At 41.0% G+C, this 21,380-nt stretch overlaps 3 protein-coding genes across 5 annotated transcripts in view; 1 reads left to right on the top strand and 2 right to left on the bottom strand.

Annotated features, from left to right (window-relative positions):
- LOC111863718 (clarin-3) overlaps positions 1–2,713 on the bottom strand; it is a 20,088-nt gene extending 17,375 nt beyond the window's left edge. Inside the window, exon 1 of the mRNA XM_033751175.1 lies at positions 2,689–2,713. The gene's annotated coding sequence lies outside the window, so the exon portion shown is untranslated. The remainder of the gene's footprint in view (positions 1–2,688) is intronic.
- A 1,628-nt stretch (positions 2,714–4,341) lies between these two features.
- LOC111863724 (alpha-tocopherol transfer protein) overlaps positions 4,342–21,380 on the top strand; it is a 45,368-nt gene continuing 28,329 nt past the window's right edge. Inside the window, exon 1 of one of the 2 annotated variants that reach the window (XM_023850300.1) lies at positions 4,342–4,422. Coding sequence is in view for 1 of the 2 variants with exons in the window: in XM_023850297.1 (XP_023706065.1) it covers positions 4,386–4,422 (37 nt within the window). In the remaining variant the exon portion in view is untranslated. The remainder of the gene's footprint in view (positions 4,423–21,380) is intronic. The other variant, XM_023850297.1, reaches the window with a different exon arrangement.
- LOC111863723 (heparanase) lies at positions 10,880–19,133 on the bottom strand. 2 transcript variants are annotated; one of them, XM_023850295.1, is made up of 9 exons: positions 18,952–19,133; positions 17,744–17,963; positions 17,107–17,309; positions 16,850–17,020; positions 15,836–16,070; positions 13,886–14,013; positions 13,255–13,433; positions 12,201–12,460; positions 10,880–12,091 (listed from the first exon to the last, which is right to left on the bottom strand). In XM_023850295.1, exons 1-9 carry the CDS (start codon positions 19,043–19,045, stop codon positions 11,926–11,928), a joined length of 1,656 nt encoding a protein of 551 aa, XP_023706063.1. In that variant the 5' UTR covers positions 19,046–19,133; the 3' UTR covers positions 10,880–11,925. The 2 variants fall into 2 exon arrangements, with proteins under 2 accessions (XP_023706063.1, XP_023706064.1); XM_023850296.1 differs by lacking the exon at positions 18,952–19,133 and adding an exon at positions 18,679–18,940.

Genomic DNA, 21,380 nt, shown 5'->3' with positions numbered 1-21,380 from the left:
TTTAAATTTAAAATTTAGAGAAAATTTTAAAAGATTTTAAAAACATCATAACTAAAGATTTTTAGAGTGCTACTACAAGAATATCGGGTTTGACGTGTGCAACATAATCTACATACCAGACACATATCAACGATGTAGATGTTGATAATACGAAGAACGTGACATTGTGTTTTTAAATGTTAAGTTTTAGACTGGGTTCAGTGTGGCAGCAACGTTAAGAGTATACACCTGATGATGGCCGATAGAGGCCGAAACATGTAGTGTAGAAAGAACAAGATCAAAGACATATAAATGTATATTGTTTGCACTTAGGACGGAGTTTGTATCATTTATCGTGTAGAGTGCAACAGGATGCTTAAATATAATACTTTAAGACATGTTGGATCACAGAAACATATGCAGATTGGTCTGAGCTGGAATGAAGTTATTGTGTCTGCTTGGGCTGAAAGGTAGTGTTTGTGTGTTATGTCTGTACCTTGTGAATAGAGTTCAGAACCGGCATTACACTGCCGTCACATCATACATCTTGCATTCCCTTTAATAAGTACAGTCCAATTTTGTCATAACTTTTAAAGACTTTGGAATGTGCTTTCATTTGGTATTGAGGGCCATACTTTGTGTTTTACAATTTGCGGGTCTATTTTATAATTTTGGGGGATTGCCAACCATTTGTATAAATGTGTTGTCATATGTGAGGTTCAGCCATAACATTCATGATAATATTTATAATTCTCTTCCAGTTTCTTACTGTGTTCCACACATCTACTTACTGCATGGTTGCAGAGTGTCCATGTAGGCCTAAAATGTGCTATTTGGATGAAGTTTATGTCCTGTGTAAGGACTGAGCAACTTATTTCACTTTTAGTATTCTCTGCAGAGGCTGTAAAGCTTTGTTGAAATATCCTATATTATGGAAACCAAAAGACAGCTGTCAGATGGACTGTGTGGCCATGCGACAGATATTCTTGCACCTCAGGATGATGTGGGATTGACTGCCAGTAAGGATCACATGGCATGAAGTTTATTGTACCATAAATATCACAGAAAGTGATTGTAAATAAACCCTTATTTTGTTAGCATGTGTTGATATCTATGGTTGGCAGACCCAGGTATGAACTTTTGTATTGGATTGTACTGCACAGAGAGAAATATCATATCATAGTTTGATTAAGGCTGTAGTATGTAGTCTAGTCACCAGCACACCACAATATAAGGTGAACTGACATGACAGTCAGAGATGCCCCAGGTGTGATGTGAGATCAGGTAGTGGTGTTGGTCAATCTTAACATATCTCTGTATGCATATCATAATTTTGAATCTTGATATTTCCCATCTTTAATATATATTTTAAATGAAACAGTCTTATAATTCTTCTGTCTTTCATTCCTTGTCTGAGGAATGCCATTATCATTTCCTTGAAACTTGTACTCTTGTTAGTCTACTGTTATTTTTAAAAGTTTATACATATCACATGTTTCAATCAGTGGCATTACAAGTGCAATGTCAGTTGGCTGAACATCGTGATTGAGTTATTAGTGCTTGTGATTCGTAGTTGGAACTCCTTGATTTAAATCCAAGCCCAGACACTTGCTGTCCTCGCTTTGGGTGTTTGTGGTTTCCCTACCTGCCTCTGGGTAAATGCTGGGATAGTACCTAAAAGTAGGTCACATGTGCTCCCTTGTCCTTTCTGATTCATTATTCATTAATTGCCTGAAGCTACTTAGTCTGAGCTATCAAAAGGGCCGTTAAATAAACCAGAAACAAAAGGTAGTTTAAATATCTACTGATAGGTTCTCTTTAGCATAGAATATCCGGCCTTCAGGCTGGTGGTTATACTTCAGTACACCCATGCACATGAATATGCAAGTTTTCATCATATTTTCTTCGAAACACTTCACTATATGTGTGAAACAGGATGGTAGAAGCTAGATCTTAGTGTGGCTTTTAGCTGAAATCTATACCAGGCATTTCACCCTGTACAATGAGTTCCTATTTTAGGCTTAGCTATGACTTTTTGTGTTTATATGTTAACAAAGTTTGTATCCATCACATATTGCCATGATTATGGCTATGATGGATTTGTTATTTGTCATGGAGAAAAATAGAGAATATGCCAAACCATGAAGATACATATATAAAAGGCATGTAGACGAAATTCTACACAATCTTGGCACTTAACCATCAGTAAGAAGTACCAGTGTCATTCATTACAAAGAGAGAAATATAGATGCCTGTGCCATTCAGTCCATGGCCATCAGTTTTGATTTTTTGCCCTTTCTATTTTTCATTTCTTTACCTTCCAACAATTCTTGGGAAACACTTGTAGGTAGGTAGGAGGATAATATTGTTAAATGATACAAACTCCGCCCCAAGTGCAAACAATATATGTCTTTGATCTTGCTCTTTTTTACACTACATGTTTCGGCCTCAAACGGCCATCATCAGGTGTATACTCTCACGTTGCTGTTACTCTGCACTTAGTTTAAAATTTAACGTTTTAAAAACACATTGTTCCTTTCCTTGTTATTATCAACATCTACTTCGTTGATATCTGTCTGGTTATAGATTATTTTGCACACGTTAATTTTGATTTTCCTGTAGTAGCACTATAAAATCTTTAGTTCTAATTATAAAATCCTTGAAAATTTTCTCTAAGTTTTAAAATTTAAAATTGTTAGGGTTACTTACCTTATGTCTAAAGTGCTGCAGCGGCTAGTTCTTGTTTCACACACACTGTGCGAGTACAGGTGTTATTCTGTGTAGTCTTCCTGTGTACGTGCCGCTGCTATTCTTTACTATGTGTGCAACGTGAGAGTATACACCTGATGATGGCCGTTTGAGGCCGAAACATATAGTGTAAAAGAGAGCAAGATCAAGGACATATATTGTTTGCACTTGGGACGGAGTTTGTATCATTTATCGTGTAGAGTGCAACAGGATGCTTAAATATAATATTGGAAAATATTGTAGTGGGCTTAGAGGAAATTGTTTGTTTACTCTATATATTTAACAATGCTGCTTGTTTCTCTGGTGAGATGGTGATGAGGATATTTCCCTGGATGGACTGATATAGAAATTTAAGGATAACCGGTCTTCAGTTCTGATTTAAATTCGTGATCTCCCCAGTACGTAGCTACACACCCGACCTTGGCAGGCGTAAGTTTATTTTGTAGTGGATTGGATTGAACTAGGTCCGGTTGAAGATCAGTGGTGACCTCTTGTGATTACAGTAATGAACTTTGATCGACATGTACGAAATTTCATTTCATTTAATTTATTTCGTATCCATGGATCATTATACATGATATAAGACATGTCATTCTTGTGTAGTTATGGTATGTTCACAAAGAATCGAAATTATAATGAGCATTCCATTAGCATTGTCGTCGCCAGGGTTTAAATGCAGGCCGAGCATTTTGCCGTCGTTTTAGGCTTTCTTTTTTATATAACAGTACAGTTCTCCATAGTAGCGTGTCATGAGCACGTACTTCCGTTTACAGTATGCTTCGAACTATGAAGTACCTAGTTCTCAATGTGGCTTATTTTAATCGCGAAATAAATATATGTGATAATGGTTAGCACTTTCACTCTCCCCAGCCCGGGTCTTAATTGGTATACGAAACCGTACCTAGCAAATGGTACGCACAGTGTTACAGTCTTCTCTCACTTTTGTCTATCTGGAAAGCTCTCATCAATGGAAAAAATGTAGCAAACAGAAAATGGGTTTCATTTTTCTCGATAGACTTTGGTCAAAATATTTTTCGCTTTGATAAATATTTATGCGTAGAAGTCGCGTAAATGTTCGTGTAATTATCCTTTTCCGACTGGACTGTGTCGACAGATTTAGTAAACCTTTTCGAATGTCGGATATAAAAATAGATGTAGACATGGAATGAATGTGATCGGGCATCGCAGGGATGTGAGAAAGGTTAAATACCTCAGAAATCGCTGAAACAATTGGTGAAATGTTAATTTTTCGTTGTAAACGTTGCCGATCGGTGAGCTTTCAGACGAAACACAAATTCTTTGTTCCGTCAGTTGTTTCTCGTGTGGTAATCAGTGTTTGAAAAATTGTTAAACGATGTAAGATTTGAGGCTTTCACGGCGGTGACTATGAAGAAAGCAGTCTTTTGGGATTTGGCACCGTGTATATGTGGTGTTAACCGACGTTTCGGAGGAACGTATCGCCCCCATCTTCAGGGTAGAAGAAAAAGTATAAGAAATCTGCGAGCGACAACACCGTGAGAAACGGTTTACCGTTGCAGATTTCTTATACTTTTTCTTCTACCCTGAAGATGGGGGCGATACGTTCCTCCGAAACGTCGGTTAACACCACATATACACGGTGCCAAATCCCAGAAGACTGCTTTCTTCATTGTTAAACGATGTACATGGAGGAAAAGAAACTGGAAGATAAGGAGGGTAAGTACAATTAAAGAAATCTATTAAAATTTAATCACGAGATATTGTTAGTGTAGACTGTGATTGTGTTTGTATTTGAGTCGTTCATATAAATTCCCGCCCAATATTTGGTATACCTGTTTGAAACTTTGGTTCACATTTGAGCAGAACCTTATGTTACAAATGATCAGTAAAATTGTTTATAATTATAATGTTTAATTTTGTATGCAATGGGTATGTCTCTTTCGTGCCTTGCTGTTTTGAGTCGAACTTTGGCTAGGGGTGACATAAAAATATCGCAAATGGTCACAGGTATGTTCGTGCTTTCATTTTTGAGATAATTTGACCCTGTCGTTATTTAATTAATGCTCTTTCACATGTCGCTGAATGAGCTGGAAGAGAACTGTGAATGGAGAGTTATAAGGATTTGGAAGGAAGAGGTTGCGACCTGTTGGCAGGACAGGATATTTGATTCTCGTTAAATTAATATACTTTATGCTGCTGTTTTGCTCATGTCCTGAAGAATGAAAATAAACCCAGGTTCAGAATTATGACACCAGTGACAGTTTTCATCATATTGTCTGGGGATATCATGTGTATTAGTTGTCAAGTTTTGAGAGTGTTGTTCTTATCCAGGGGGTGGGCATTTATTATGGGTGTGCCAGCCCTGCCTATTTGGTAGCAGAAACTGTAAACTAATGAACTCAGATTCAAACCGGGTACCTCCTAATAGTCAGTGTAGTCTACTCTCACTCTGAATAGCAAGGGAAAAGTGATGGGAATGTCAAAATGGATCCTTGTGAAATATATTGAAAGCCTGAGAACTGAATGAAACTTGGTTTTGTTCTTGATGCAGTTGATGCTTAGGAATACATGACCAGAGATTTAGCCACCCACATTTGAAAATCTGAAAACCATAGTCATCTGACTACAGTGTCCCATAAATCACAATCACAGGCAGCAGCCTTTCTGTGAGCAAAGTCACAATCAATCAATTTATTTGTTCCAAGAATCAATATTTAGTGATACAACCTCTGGATACAGAACAAGTCAATAACTACATATCAGTATAACATATTGTGACATGTTTAACCGTTCCTGGGCAACGAGAGGTGGAATGAGATACCACGAGGACAGACCATTGATCAACAGTCGGTTGCCAAGTTATACGACAGAGGAAACAAGGTTACGAAATGGTAAGGAAAGCGGTGTTTGTCTGTGCCAAGCCGAAGTGCGCTGGTTGCTATGCAGTGTTGCCCAGCAACACCTTTGTAAACATGGCGTCATGCAACAAGGGAGCCCATGCAGCGACTGTTGCTACGCAATCAGTAAACACGATGTCACGCAATAGTGGTAGCTATCGCGTAACTGTTTTCTGTGTTGTCAGTGCGGAAGCTACTAGAGTAGTGAGTAGTGAGTATTGAGCCAGTCACCCATGTGGAGGCAGTGTCGAATACCTCCACTGTGACCCTGCGAGTCGTAGGAGGCGACGAAAAGGGAAGTCTCAAATCTGAGACAGTAAAATATGGTCGCAAATACCAAGGGACTTGGACCCGAGAAAAAATGCGCTGGCAAGGGCCAGCAGCATATACAAAAGACAGACCCGTCTTCTCGTCAGAGAGGGCGTCCCACAGAAACGACCATAAATGTCAAACGGTAATAATTAATATCTGGTCATGAGCCCCAGATGGGGCTCGACACCAAGACTTACTGACTGATTGACTGACTGACCGTCAGTCGCAATGTGACTTTGACTATTGAGCCAGTTACTAGAGAGTAACCAGTCAGTTGCAGTCTAGCAGTCGCCAGAGTGAATGGAAGCAGGAGAAGTATTTGTGATACTGTAGATGGCAGTACTTGTGTGGAATAAATTTGCTTGATCCAAGACGGCGCGAAATTATTTGTCACGTGATACACCCAACGCGTGACAATATATATCACACGTGAGTCATGTACGCAGTGAGATCACACTGTTCTCTTGGACTAGCAGCCATGTTTGTGCTGGAGTAAATGGTTGACAAATTAAAGTATATTTTGTAACAGCTGTGGTTCTAGACTTATGTGATACCTGTGTGTTATGTGCAAATGGGTATGTTGGCTGTCTGTGAAGTACTGTCAGACAGTGCTGAAGGTAGATGGCATACCTACCAGCAGTATGGCTTGACTCTAATTTTCCCAACTCATGGCAACTTCATTACATCACATCTTTATAGAGTAGTGTCATCAAGCATTTTGTTGATTCTGATGGTTAATTACTATCACAATAGACACAGAACATTTATTTTAAGAACATTTGATTCTTATGTTTTACATATGTTTGGACTGGAGGTGATCATCGTCAGGTGAGAACACACAGGTTAAGAGGTTTTGAGTGAACTGTAAATACAGATACAATTATAAGTTAGATGGATTCATATAAAAGTATTTCTCCATATTAGTAAAAAATTGTTGATTTTCATAGTATGGATATTCTCTGGTGCATAATGAATTTATTAAAATGTTAGGGTTACAGTTATAATAAAATAATAATTGTTTCAAAAGAACTTAACCTGGATCCAGACTCCATTGTCTCATGAGAAATTCTTTCCCAAGCCAAATCTATTTTGTCCTGCCTGGCATAGTCTGGTTGGTGTTTATCATATGTACCAGGCTCTTGCTCAATTAACTGCACGAAAAAAAAAATTAGCAGCTTCATCAACCTTTCATGCCATCTTAAGAAGTGAATGAAACACTGTAGTATGTTATAGAACAGATGACACTAGGAAACCATGTGGCAATGGAATTGTGAGAAGACTGGCATGTTCCATTGCCTGGAAGTTGAGTTTCTTAATCTTTTTGTGAGTTGCGTTGCCATTTCCTCAATTTGCACTGTTCCATTCAGTAACGTGTGTTCAACTCAGGCTGATAACAATTCTCAGAAATTGTGGTTGCCAGTTTCCATGGTGTGTTCCTGCCCCTGCAGGGGTATGGTTTTGTGTTCTCTTTCAGTTTTTCTGCCTCTATTTATTTTATTTATAGGAGTTACAATGTAGAACTACTCATTTTGTGTGTTGGCTTCTTCATATCTGTTCGTACTGAAGTTTTGAGGTACTCTTTGTACTCTCTTGATTCTGTCAATATGATAATGCACATATCTTGGTACTTGTCACTGCTGGTTAGGGTTTGTGCGGCAGTGATACCTTTGAATTATTTGTGAGGTCACAAATGGGATGCAGCATTAGAGAATCATCTGTAACTTCAGCAAAAATTGGTGCCAGTGCCCTCTGTGCTAGAGTAGCATGCAGAGGGTCCCCAGGTCTTGGTAAAGCTGCAGATCCCAGTGAAGTAGTGATAAGGAGAAACACAAAGGCAAAAGGGCATAAGATACAGACTGTCATCTGAGTTATGATACCATATAGTCTGGTATAGCAGCGACTTGAAGCACAGAGAAAATGATGCTCGAGGTGGTTCAAGTTTGTAAGGCAACAGGCGTGACCAGAGTGGTTTGAATGGCTGTTGTACTGTGATGTGGAAAGCAAATGGAAACACTACCACATTATCACTTTTCCTGGATAGTCTCTTTCTAAAAACAGAGATACCGTGTATGTGAGATGTTTCCTCTGGAGACGAAACAATCCAGAGGTAAACTACTCCCCCAGTCGGATCTCCGTGGGGGGAAGAAGACATAAGAAGATGCTGGATGACCTTGGGGACAGAAGAGGATATTCTCATTTGAAGGAGATAGCTTTAGATCGCATTAAGTGGAGGAACTGTTTTGGAAGAGACTGTGGACCTGTCATCAGACAGATTACTGATGATGATTATGATAATAGTCTGGTAGATGAATATCAGTGTTTTGAATATTCATTCATAGTGCTTCCATTTTCAGGGTAGAAGTTGATAGCCACTTATCCGTCTTTACATTGTCATAACCCAGAAAACCACAATATGAATATTGATTGCAGTTGAGATCTGAAATTTAATTCAAGAAACAGGAAAGTTATATAGTTACAGTCAACTCTCGATTATCCGGGCTAATGGTGGGGATGGAAGTCACGGTTAATCGAAAACCCGGTTAAGCCAAATTTTATTATACGGGCTGGACGACTGTGAAGGGTCGGAGTTCGAGTCCCGGTAGGGTCAAGAATTTTAACTTCTCCAAATCGTCCAGACCGGCTCTGGGGTCCATCCAACCTCCTATCCAATGGGTACCGGGGGCTCTTTCCCCGGGGGTAAAGCGGCCGGGGCGTGAAGCTGACCACTCACCTCCAACTAGTGCCGAGGTCAAGAAAATTTGGATCTATACATCCACTCCCCCACACGCCTTAATGGCGTAGGGCTTAATTCGTTGAGCAGAGGAACAACTTTACCTTTTACCTTTTAATACCTTCATAATACTATAGACCTACCTGTATTTAAATTTATTCATCCTCATTTCTATGTCATCTCATGGCCTATTTAATACTTTCTTTACATTACACTCAGTATGAATTAGTTATTTCAATCACTGTTCAACAACATCCAGCACTTTTTACGGTCACACTTAACACTTAAAATAATTTAATACTGTCTTTTGCTTTTTCGCGGCATTTTCCTTTTTACGGATATCCGTACGAAGCCTACGTAATATTAGCTTGTCACTTAATAAACTGTCCTCTTCACTCTCAAGATAGTCTAGTAAGGATTCCAAATGATTAAGCGCAGCACCATGTGATACTTTCTTACTGGCAACACTGTCCACCTCTTCCTCATTCTCACTTTCTTCCCGCTCTTCTGGCTGCACCCCCATTGAAGTTACGATTTCGTCACTGCTTAACATTTCGAAGCCCGGTTCACACGAGTCACAGTTAAACCACTCTCTTATATTTTCCTCGTTGACTTCTTCACCACCATGAACTTGGTTAGCCACTTTTGTCAATTTTATGGCTATCTCATTTTCACTGAATCCAGTGAATCCATGGATTTCGTCATCTTCATTAGTGATGAAAGGCATCAGTTTCTTCCATGAATTTTTCAATACAGATGGCTTTACTGTATCCCACGCTGTTGAAATCTCGTATATGGCATCTAATACTGAAAAGGACTTCCAGAAACACGTCAGATCATTGCCTTCATCGATGTACTTTTGTAGCAAATTTGATCTGTAGATTCTCTTCATACTTGAGATAACTCCTTGATCCATTGGTTGGATAAGTGCGGTAACATTAGCGGGAAAATATTTCACAAAAATATTTCCATCATCTGACCTCAGGAGACTTTCGTTAGGATGTGAGGGCGCATTGTCAATGAGGAGCACAGCTTTCTCAGGTAGGCCTTGGGATTTTAGATGGTCACGAACTTGAGGCACGAATTTAAAATCAAACCATTCTTTAAATATCGCTCTATTCATCCAAGCTACTTTCTGGTTAAAATAATGGATAGGCAGACTTGAAGCTACTGTTCCTTTAAAAGAGCGTGGTCTTTTCGCTTTGCCGATAACTACTGGTATTAGTTTGTGTGTTCCTGATGCATTAGAACAGCACAAGACTGTCAATCTCTCCTTACTGGATTTGTGACCTGGAGCCTGTCTTTCATTTTGAAATGCCAATGTTCTGGTTGGCAAGCATTTCCAATAAAGACCCGTTTCATCGGCATTATAGATTTGTTCTGGCAGCAGATTTTCACTTTTCACAAAACTATCAAAATTGGTGCAAAATTGATCTGATGCTGACAAGTCCCCTGACAATTTCTCACCTTGAATACTGATTTCTCGTATTCCATGACGCTGCTTGAAACGTGTTAGCCAACCGGAAGAAGCGTCAAAACTCCCTTCTAGTTCAAGTGCTTCGAAAAAATATTTAGCTTGTTTAGCACAAACTGGTCCTGTTATTGTTGTTCCCTGTGCCCTTAGTTGATTAAACCAGGTCAGCATCGCTTTGTCGAGATCATCGTATGTTGATTTCTTCATGGTTTTTCTCTTCTTCATTCCGCTTGAATTAGAAGACGAAGCAAAGGAAATTAACTCATTCTTTTGTTTTTTCAAATCACGAACAGTTTGTTCTCCAATACCGTATTGCATTGCTAATTGTTTAACTACAGCTCCTTTTTCCAGCTGATTGATAATTTCAAGTTTCTGTTGAATACTTAACACAACACGCTTCCTTTTAAACCCCGACATTTTGCTAACGCACTTGAAGATCTATATTAAGAAACTGATACTTACTTTCACAATGCACTCTCACACTGAGATGGTACCGTTAAATAACCTGGGGCGGTGTATTTGTCCTTGAAACTTTCCAAAAATTCTTGCATTCTTTCACCCCCACCCTAGAACATTGTGTTCGCATAACGGGACGAAATAATGCAGAGCTCGGTTCACACTAGTGCGAAAATAGTGTTAAACTCACCATGTGAAACAAAAGTGAATGAATATTAAACAACATATAAACTTAAAAAAAAAAGCCCCGGTTAAGCCGCAAACCGGTTAATCCGCCCCCGGATAATCGAGAGTTGACTGTATTACTATTTAGCATGCACCCTCATAATGCTGCAGAATGTGTAATATCCAAAACAAGAACTCTCAGACATTCAACGCATGACCTGTTACAGTGCAGTGTTCTTTCTGGAGATGTTTTGTCATCTGTTTGCTCGGGGTATGCTCTCTGTTGCTCTTTCTCCATCATGACAATCATCAGATTAATTTCTATATTACTCTGCTAAGTCCTAACTGACATACTACTTTTTATGCAAATGTTTGCTCACAAAGATGTATGTTCAGTGGTTGAGCACATAGACAGGAGGTGCAGGCCCTCACATTCTGTGTCCTGCATAATGGAGATGAACAGTGCCTGCACACACATCTCATGTACCATCCTAGTTAAGTCTACACTGTCCGCTTCTTTCTGCGTGGTGAGAACATCACACAAACTGATGGATATTACAGGTGATATCTGGACCCAGCAGAGGTCATGAGTATTTTTAGAATTTTTAGGGTAATAAAATCGTTATGATTGCAATGGAAAAGTCATGCTACATGTGAGAGAGGAGCAGTAAATGAACACAGTATCCTTACTGGACAGTTAAAGCAAGAAGATGAGTGGGTAGAGAAAAATAGATGGAAGAATGATATTAAAATTAATGCAGAGAAACAGGTTGTGAAGGTATGAAAAAGATGATACCGATCCACTATAAAATTCTGTGATGAATCTCACAGAAGCTATGAACTGTCAGCATCATCATGTACCAAGGAGTTGGTTACTTAATAAAGTCCATCTTCTCTGTGAACCAAGGTACATCTTGTGTAGCAACCTAACAGAAGAAAAGTCTGGTGTAAGCGTGTCTGAGTTTCCCACCAGCATACTTATGAATACTGGAAGTATCTTGAAGTTTCGTGTCTTTCCGATGATTGTATAATGGTGTGCATCACTGACTGACACCCATTTATTCCCGCAGTAGATGGAGTGTACCCACATATAGAATTCCAAAGATTTGTTAAAGCAACCAAAGAAGAGATCACTGGTGTGCTGGCACACATTTCTATTCCTCATAGTGGCACACGTTTCAGATTCACTGACCCTCACACGCAACAGCATGCACGTCCTGTATTATCCAGAATGCCATAGAGAATTCAGGCATGAACAGAGGCTTGCTGATGTTCAGGTATTTTGGTTCAAATGGAGGCAGTGATCCATCTGGATTCAGATGTAGTTCCCTGCCATTCAGAAGAACATGTCTGAAAAATGAGAAAGTCACGATTAGCATTCATGGTCTGTATTGATAGGACAGGATCATAAGGTAACAGCCAACCTTGAGGATCAGTCACCAGTCTTTTGACAACTTACCTTGACCTGAGGATGTCAGCTGTCAGCACATATGCCAACACAATGTCTGACGTTGGCAGCCCTGTCACCGTGACTTGGCTCTTTCTGTTCATGATGTTCACCCCAAACAGTGTGACTGCGCCTCTCTGACGTGCGCAGTGACAGTACAGACGTATGTGACCTTGTTCACCTGGACAGGATGTTTCTATGATGTGGTCTCCAACCACATTCAACACGCCCAGTCCAACCAACTTCTTGTAGAGCACTGATACCCACCAGTCCTGCCAACAGAGTGTCATCCTGTAGTCTACATACTGCCTTCAGTCAACTGTTGTGAGGAAGTCCTGCTTGTCTGTGCAGTTGCAATGTGTTCATCTGTACTGTGTAAACCTGAAGCTCTGGGAAGCAAGCAGTTATTATATGCTATAGACACACTTGATAGTCATGTAGTTGTTGGTCTAGCTGTACAATTTGGCCTGTCAAATGGTTATTACTCTACATTCCATCCTATGTACAGACTTTGCAGTTTTGCACCCCCAGTCTCATTGTCAGGTGTCTACACATGCGTGAGTGCACACACATATATAACTCCATTTGAGATTACTGGTTAGTAACCCAAACTCTATACAGGTGTAAATAGCCACAGATACTGGTGTACCTCTAAACACACAAGACTTACAGCGACATGGTGCAAAAGTGGTAGCATATGAAAGCGAAAAACAATATATCATACTTTCTTGTCTTGCCAGTGTTTCTTTCTTCTGATTTTCCTGAGTCAGTTAAGATTTTAAAGTGACAAATTTTTATTTACATTATGTATGATGCAGGCAGAGTTGCCAGTCCAAACAGTCTTAACTCTTGTCACCTCACATGTGTAGACTACAAGGAGAAATACGCGATTTTACTCTTTCCACTTCCAACAGGATAACTTCATTTTGTTCAGCAAGAGTGTATACTTTTAAAATAAACAGTCACTTTCATTATACTATGAGAGTTTATTTTCAGAAAACCCAGAAATTTTTCAAGTTGTCTTAAAAGAAAGTAGAGACAAGTGCCATAGGGCAGACATACTCACTGGCAGAGGCTCCATTTCTGGGTCCAGCAGTCCATAGTTCCCACCTGAAAGTGACTGTCGTACCACTACATCAACCCCCAGGCGGGCTGCCATCCCAAGCTTGTCCAGCCATAGGAACCCAGCTACATAGCGGTCTGAAAGTCCAGGGGCACCTCCCCCATATGCTGACCCTGTTTCACCTGCAGTCAAATACAGAAACTTAGAACAGATGGAACAGCGACTGCCTCAAACTTTGCCACCACCTGAACTGATCCTGTGTAACAGTCTTGTACACAACCCGCAGGCTCATCCCTGTTAACACATGGGCCACCTTGGTCCTCACCTTATTTGTTTCCTCATTAGTGCCCCATAGCTAATGAGGTGACAGTTTGTATATCTCTCACTCCTAAAACCTTTGCCTAGTGCTGATGACTCAAATACAGATCAGCACCTGAAATATTTTGTACCAAAATTTCTACCACTTAATCATGGAATTACAAATTCATAGGTTCTGAAGGCAAAAGGAACCAGTGGAACTACAAGAAATAGCATTCTTATAAAACTGCTAATAATATTACTTCTCAACAATTTTCATTCAAATTATACATTTCTAAAACCGTAATTCCAGCGAAATCACTGAAGCATTACTCACTGAGCCACATGGGGAGATCTACCCCTGCAGTTGCACTCTGCACTGCTGAGATCTGGCATGGCAGCATGTTCAGTACATCTGGGCTGACAAAGTCCTTCAGCTTGGCTTTCCTTCCATTCAGATAATACCTGCAGGGCACAACAGACAGACAGTTTCCACAGGCATACATGGTCATGGCCGCATAAATGGTACATTTCACATGGAACAAATCCACTGCCAGAATAGTAAGTTGGTCTAAGTTTAGTTCTTTTTTCTTTCCATAATGCAATGGTTTGAGCCTATGACGCCCCCACCAGATCCCAAAATACTATCCATGGCCTCCCATCCCATTAAAGGCTTCAGTAAGAATTAGAGAAATAACGTGTACTGTGGACATTTGAATATGAATATGAGTGTAAGGGGTGAGCCATAAAAACCAGCCCTCACATTGTGACCTTCAATGATCTATTGTGCTTTCCCCTTTTGATTAACCCTTTATTAATCCTACACTTCAAATGAAATGTAGGACTTGATTTATGGGGGCATCATAAAAGTCACTTGGTCCCATGAAGAACTGACCCAGGTGGCGATATCTTAGGTAAGCTATAGCCTCACAATCACATAAGATGTGTGTGGCTGATTCATCTTCTTGTAGGCACCTTTCACAAGTTGGGTCATCTGTCAGTCCCAGTTTGAAAAGGTGCCCTTTCAGGTGGCAGTGTCCTGTAAGTAATCCTACCACCCATCTGAGTCGGTCTCTGTTTAATTTTAACAGGTCCTTCATTCTTTTGACAGAGGGTCCTGATATAAATCCTTTTACCTGTCTGAGTCCAGATGTGGATTCCCAGTGTTTTTTGTGATTTCTGTTAGTCCTGTCCCTGATCGCTTTCTTGGCAACTCCAACTGAGATGCCGCAAGCTGGTTCAGGTCCTATGAACGGCTGTTCAGATCCTGTTCTTCCAGCTGATCTGCAGTTTCATTCCCTGCAATACCCTCATGGCCTGGCACCCATATCAGTTGTACTCTCTTATGTTTGGCCAGTTGTGTGAGGGATTGGTGGCAATCCCAAACCAATTTTGAAGTGATTTGGTGTGAACCAAGTGCTTTGATTGCAGCTTGACTATCTGATAGGATATAGATATTCATATTTTTGTAGTCTCTATCTAAATTCTCAACTGCTTATGCCTTAATGGCATACACTTCTGCCTGGAATACTGTTGTATACTGACCAAGGCCAAAACTATGTTTCCACCCTGTTCCATCACAATACACTCCAACTCCAGTGCCTATATTTATCTTGGAACCATCTGTATACCAGATTAGTCCCCCCTTTCTATTGGGTTGAAACCCTTCTTTCCACTCACTTCTATCAGGAAATCTGATCATGAAGGGTCTATCATAAACATGTTTCAGTAGCATTTCATCAGATCCCATCTGTAGGATGGGTTCCTTTTTCATGGCCTGGATCATGTATGCATGTCCAAAACCTTCAGATTTAGGTCTCCATTAATCATTGCAACGTAATCTGTAATTTCCTAACTTGGCCTCTGCTTCCATCTGCAGATGCAGTGGGGGGAGTCATAGTAGGATTTCCATTGCAGCTGTTGGAGCTGTTCTCTACTGTGGACATTTACTTTTAAAATAAATTATTTCTGACTCACCCTCATGCAAAAATATTGGCAGAGAAGACTGGTACAAGTCTTAACGGGATGGTTGCAGCTGCTCTGAGGTAACTGGGTTATGGCATATAAATGGATACCTTCCATATGGTAGCATCCATATCATCTGCTGCAACCATCTGATATTAGGATTTCATTTTGAAAACTGTTGCTTCACACACGGAAGTTGTTGCAAGCAAGGTGAAAGCTTAATAGCTCACTGCACAGCATTGCAGAACATCTGTTTTTGGTGAACATGAGGTACGAATTCAATCATTCATATGAGGACAGATCAGAACTGTGTGAAACTTACTGGTGCCATGTGATGGCACTGATGACACTGATAGCCTGTGCTAGGAAGCTCGTGAGATATGGTATAGGTTGTTCCCCTGTCTGATGTAGTATCGGACGGGTCACATCTGGCCCCACAAGTAGTGACTCACTGTAACGGGGGTATGAACTCAGAAGACGACGCAGCTCCATAAAGTCGAGCCCAAGTTGATTCCCAGATAATGGAATACCAAACACATGGCCAAATGCATTGGGCTCTGTAAGCACATGGGTTGAGAGATGTTAGCCAGTGTTTCTTACAATTATAAATATGGTTTCTTTCTATGAGAGCAGAGCAGAAATTGAAACAAAAGAGAATATTCATAGATACCAAAGATGGAGCAACAGGGGAATGTAAAAAGGTAAAGCTACCCCTGTAACAGGCTGTGGAGGCCCATAGGGTTGTGAGACATTGAGGCTCCCTCATTTTTCTAGACAGTCAGCTGGCAGTGAGGTTGTTAGCCTTACGCACCGGCCGTCCTTTACCCCCAGGAAGATTCCTGGTACTCATTTCTGTTAGAGGCTAGTCGACCCCAGGGCCATAAAGCAGCTGGAAGGATTAGGTCAATTGAAAAATCCACTTAGTGGTGGTGCTGAGTGGCAGGACATGGGTGAAGGAAGAACCCCAGAAAACAGGATGCTGACAGGTCCTTTGGAAATGTGGCACTGTACAAGTACTTAGGAATAACAGCAACAAATTATGTTCCTTATGAAACTAAATTATGGAAATACGAGTATAAAAATATATAAAACTATGATTTTGCCCCATTATCTTGTACCCTGAAGATGAGAGAGAAGCATCAGTACCCACCTATAAGACTACACATTGTCATCACTTAGAAGATCACAATATGAATCTCCACTGCCATAAAAACCTTGAATTATATGGACTAAGGAAACTGCAATGGTAGAAAAATATTAAAATGGCTGAGGAGAGAACTGAGGTGGCTCAAGCTTAAGTCCAATGTTGAGGCTCTGTTACCACAGAGAAAGGTACCATTTCCAAGCTGCCAGCTGATATTGAATCTGTGTCTGTCAGAATATTCAAGCAACACTCTTGCATTGGAGCTATCCCACTGAGTTCCATTCCGAAGCAGTACGTTCAAGTCAAACAGCAGGTCAAGTCCTGCAGCTTGAGCAAATTTGTTCAGTGCTGTCCAGTCACTTCCTGCAACACAGACTGTATGTGAGATGGTCTGCATAGTGCACCACAAATTCCTTTAGATAACGACATAAGGAGACAATTGCACATACCTGTCATGTTAAAAAAACTTATGTTACGGAATGCACACCCCTTCGATTCATATGAACATGTGCCACCGTCCGACATGTTGGACTTGTGTTTAACCGGACTGTAGCTCCAGTCTGGCTGGAAGACCAGTCTGTCTGCCAGTGTGCCCCCTATACGGAGATATGCTGGTGCAAGCTGTGCTGCCAACTTGAGCAGCATGTCTGACCTACAACAAGCTAAATCATGAGTTCCATTCTGGACCTACATAAATATAAAAGTTAAGGTAAAAGGTTAAGTCCCTGTGCTTAACTAATTAAGCACTATGCCACAAAGGCGTATGGGGGAGTAGATGTATTCACAATTTCTTGACCTGGACTTGGAGTTTAGTGGTCAGCTTCACGTCCCAGCCGCTTTACCCCGGGGAAAGAGCCTCCAGTACCCATTGGATAGGAGGTTGGGTGGACACCAGAGCAGCTCTGGGCAATGTGGAGAGGGGAAAATTCTTGACTCTACCAGGACTCGAACTCTGGCCCCTCAGTTGTCCAGCTCCATATCTAGTCACTATACTGACTATTCTATCCTGGCTCCTATACATAAATATACTTTATCTTATTGTTACTCAGCAAGTATGAGGGGCATTCCATCCACTATTGAACTCACTTGATGTTCTTGTGGATCCAGCCATTTTGAATCTGTGACGTGTCGAGAGCAACACTCAGGAAGTGTTCATCTGTTCTGTGTAGCAGGCGGTCAGTGTGGATGGTTATATGAGTAAGGTAGGCATCTTGTTTTGTTAACTCCCACAGTCCCACGAGTATGGTGACCCACCCCACGATGAACACAAGGAGCATGAGAACAGCCTTATCAAACACTCCTGTAACTGTTCACACAAGCATTTCATATGATCATCTGTCCTGTTGCACTCTGTTGTGATTACATAAGCCAAACTAATTAAAGCACTGGTGTGTTCAGAGTGCTGAATTATCTGAATTACCTAATTAAAAAAAAGTATTCGAAAGATTTTACATATGTATAATTTCTAGCAAAGATACTGAAGTGTTTTGGCCTTTATGGCCACAAAAGCATTCTTTCCACCCACTGTATGCCTCAGTGGTATAATATCAACAAAGTAATAGTATGATAACTTCACAGTTTAGGTTGCAGTTTCTTTGTCAGCACCTTGTTTTCAAACTTGTAAAAGAAAAGCAGATGAATTATAGATTTATATTCCATATAAGTATATTAATCTAATTTCTGAAAAGATATAAGTTGTGTACTTTGAAGATAAAGTGCATTTCCTGTTTATAATTTAGTGTAAACTACGTTAAAACATTTATACAGAGGTGTGGTGTTGCACCATCAGCAGAAAAGGACAGGGTTGTTTGGATTTGTGAAGAATGAAAATACAGTTAGAATATTTCATAAAACCCACTTAGATTACTTATTTCTGCCTACAATCAATCATTAGGTAGAAAAAGGTTAGAGTTCAAGGGGCCCATTATTAACGTTTTTCGTGTTCTTATCTTGAAGGCCCAAGTGGTTTCATGAAGTAACGAATCTCAGCGAAGACACTAGGAGTCCTGATTGAGGTTTACCATAATTTCCTCAGACCGGTCGGGAAAATTCCAGGGTAGTACCTAGATTAGGTCACAAACACTTCTTCCAAAATCTTTTTCAGTTCATCAGTCCTCTCCTACCATTTATTTGATGCTAGTATTGTTAAATAACACACACTTCTTCTGAAGGTCAACTTCCGGCCTAATTTTCGAAGTTGTAGTTACAGCTTACAGCTAATATAATTCGCCCCATTGCTGCTGGTTTGGCAGAAAGGACCCCTCCTTCAACCACTACCAGAAAAGGATTCGTACCTCCTCCATGCCTGTCATCTCGAAGAGGAAACTTGTAGAGTAACTCGCGATTTTGTTCCATTTTTTCTGGAAACATGTCTGCATGTCCTTTCATTCAACCAGCACATTTAATTCCTAATTGTTTACGCCAGTAGATAGCCATTAAAACACTTAATTAATCCTATGGTGATCCTCCATCTTGTTTTCTTTCCTCGTTGTCATAGTAACTACACCACGCCACGCCACGGCAGGCAGCTGCATTCCATTGGGCAGTTTGTCGCACTCCTTTCATCTCCTGGCTTGGGAGTTCTATGAGTGGTGCAACTTGCAGAGGAAAATGTAAATTTCAATGTCTATTCGTCCAGAAATGCGTACACAATTAATGAGAATGTACGTGAGATAAAGCTTTTTGGAAAGATGGTCGTGTTAGATATTTCTTCAGCGTTCCATTGGACAGGAGATTGTGTCTCTCGAACTCGGCATGTCTATAGCGGTGTGGTGTTTCCTTTCACAGCTGTCACGCGTGCACCAGGCTTAGCCCTCTGAAATTTGTATTTCCTTTTGCACGACCTGAAGGAAGGAAATATGAGCGCAATGTTTGTTTCGTTCAGCTACTCCCTGTACAAATTGGGTAAGGTAAAAAAATAAAGTTCATATTCTTAATTAAGCACTATGCCATGAATAAGACTTAAGGGTGAGTGGAGGTATAGCTCCATCATTCTTAACCTCAGCACGAGATGGAGTTGAGTGGTCAGCTTCACGCCTCAGCCGCTTTACACCCACCCCAGGAAAAGATCCCCTCGGTACCTATTGGGTACGGGGCTAGGTGGGCCTCAGAGCCGGTCTGGACACTGGAGGAATCGAACCCCTGCCGTCAAGCCCGGCGCTGTACCGACTGAGCTCATGTAAATTCGTGCGGAGCTGTTATAATCATTTTATATTGAATTATATTGTCGTTATAGACTGCAAGAAAGCCCGTAATTCAATTGGGAAGGGAGTATTGCTCAGTATTCTCATATCCATGAAATTTTGGGCTACTTTAATTCAATTAAGTGAAAATTTTAGCGAAGTCTGCATAGGTTAAGATTTGTCAGATGTATTTCCGATTCAGAATAGGATGAAAAAAGAAAAAGGAGATGCTTTATCGCCACTGTTTTTAAACTTTGCTCTACAATTTGGCACTAGGAAGGTCCAGGAAAACCAGATGGAACTGAAATTGAATGGGACATAACACCTTCTGGCGTGTGGAAGTGATGTTCGTAACATCATACCTGGTAGAGCAACACTGAAGCTGTATCAAATGCTGTTGTCGATACGGTTGGATGAGTCCAGAACGGCTGAGCCCACGTAGCCGATCACAGGGAAAAGCAGCCGGAGCTTGAGCACATGTGCCAAAACAAGCTTTGTTCAGGCTGTAAGACCCGGTCTATCTAGCATAGCAAACTTAATCGAAATCCATCAGTAATTCCAAAACTGCAAACGAAGCCACTCTCCCTTAAGGCGCGTTAGTTACCTGCAGCGCTGTGTGACGAGAAGACGGACTTACGGAGAGTGCAAAACCAGCGTCGGAGCGTGATGTGATGTTTTGGTGCGGGGGGTTAGTCTACGATACGGGCTGGGCAACCGAGGAATTGGGGTTCGATTCCTGGGAGGGTGAAGAGGGCTTTCGCTTCTCCACACCATTCAGACCAACTGTGAAGCCACCCAGCCTCCTATCTAATGGATACAGGGAGGTTTTTCCTCGGGGATCAAGCGGCCAAGCGAAAAGCTGAGCATTCGCTTTCAATTAAAGCCGAGGTTGAGGATGCTTGGAGCTCTACCTCCATTTCCCTATATGTCTTCGTGGTGTGCTTAATTACACACAAGGACAGTTTTACTTTTTTTTACTTTTGAGAGACCCGATTTTAATACGCTGATTTTAGAAATAACAGATATTAAGAAGGAACAGTTTGCGCGGAGCAAGTAAACTTGGTCCGGTCAGACGCTACTAAGTCCATTGTTTTCGGAACACCAGTCGTACCCCCCTTCTGCATCCCGGAAAGTTGGCCAACAGAAACTGGCAGAAGAACATGCAAACTTTCTGGTTCTAAAAGCGGGAGGAAGCCCCTGAAGCCTAGACCACGGGCTCTTCCTACTCAGTTTTTTCGTGGTTTTCTTCGGTCCCTCCAAGCAAACACCGGGATCATGCACGACCGCTTTCTTGCAAATCCTTCCCAGTGCGGCATTCGTCTCTTGTCGTTCCACTCGACGGCATACTGAGAGCGTCGGAACGACCACCGTCCGCATCCGCCCCACGTTATCATACAGCGAGTGGTTGAAACGGACACGAAGCAAATAAATAGCAGCCAACAAGTAGGGATGGGCTTGGCATGTAGCAGGGAGACCGTGAATACATATACAGTTGTGGTACCAGAACTTAACTGGCCGGAATAGCGCAGTAGGTGTAGCGA

The sequence above is a fragment of the Cryptotermes secundus genome, unplaced genomic scaffold, assembly GCF_002891405.2.
Source record: "Cryptotermes secundus unplaced genomic scaffold, Csec_1.0 scaffold520, whole genome shotgun sequence".
Classification (NCBI taxonomy): Eukaryota; Metazoa; Arthropoda; class Insecta; order Blattodea; family Kalotermitidae; genus Cryptotermes; species Cryptotermes secundus.
This window is presented reverse-complemented; position numbering and strand designations above follow the sequence as displayed.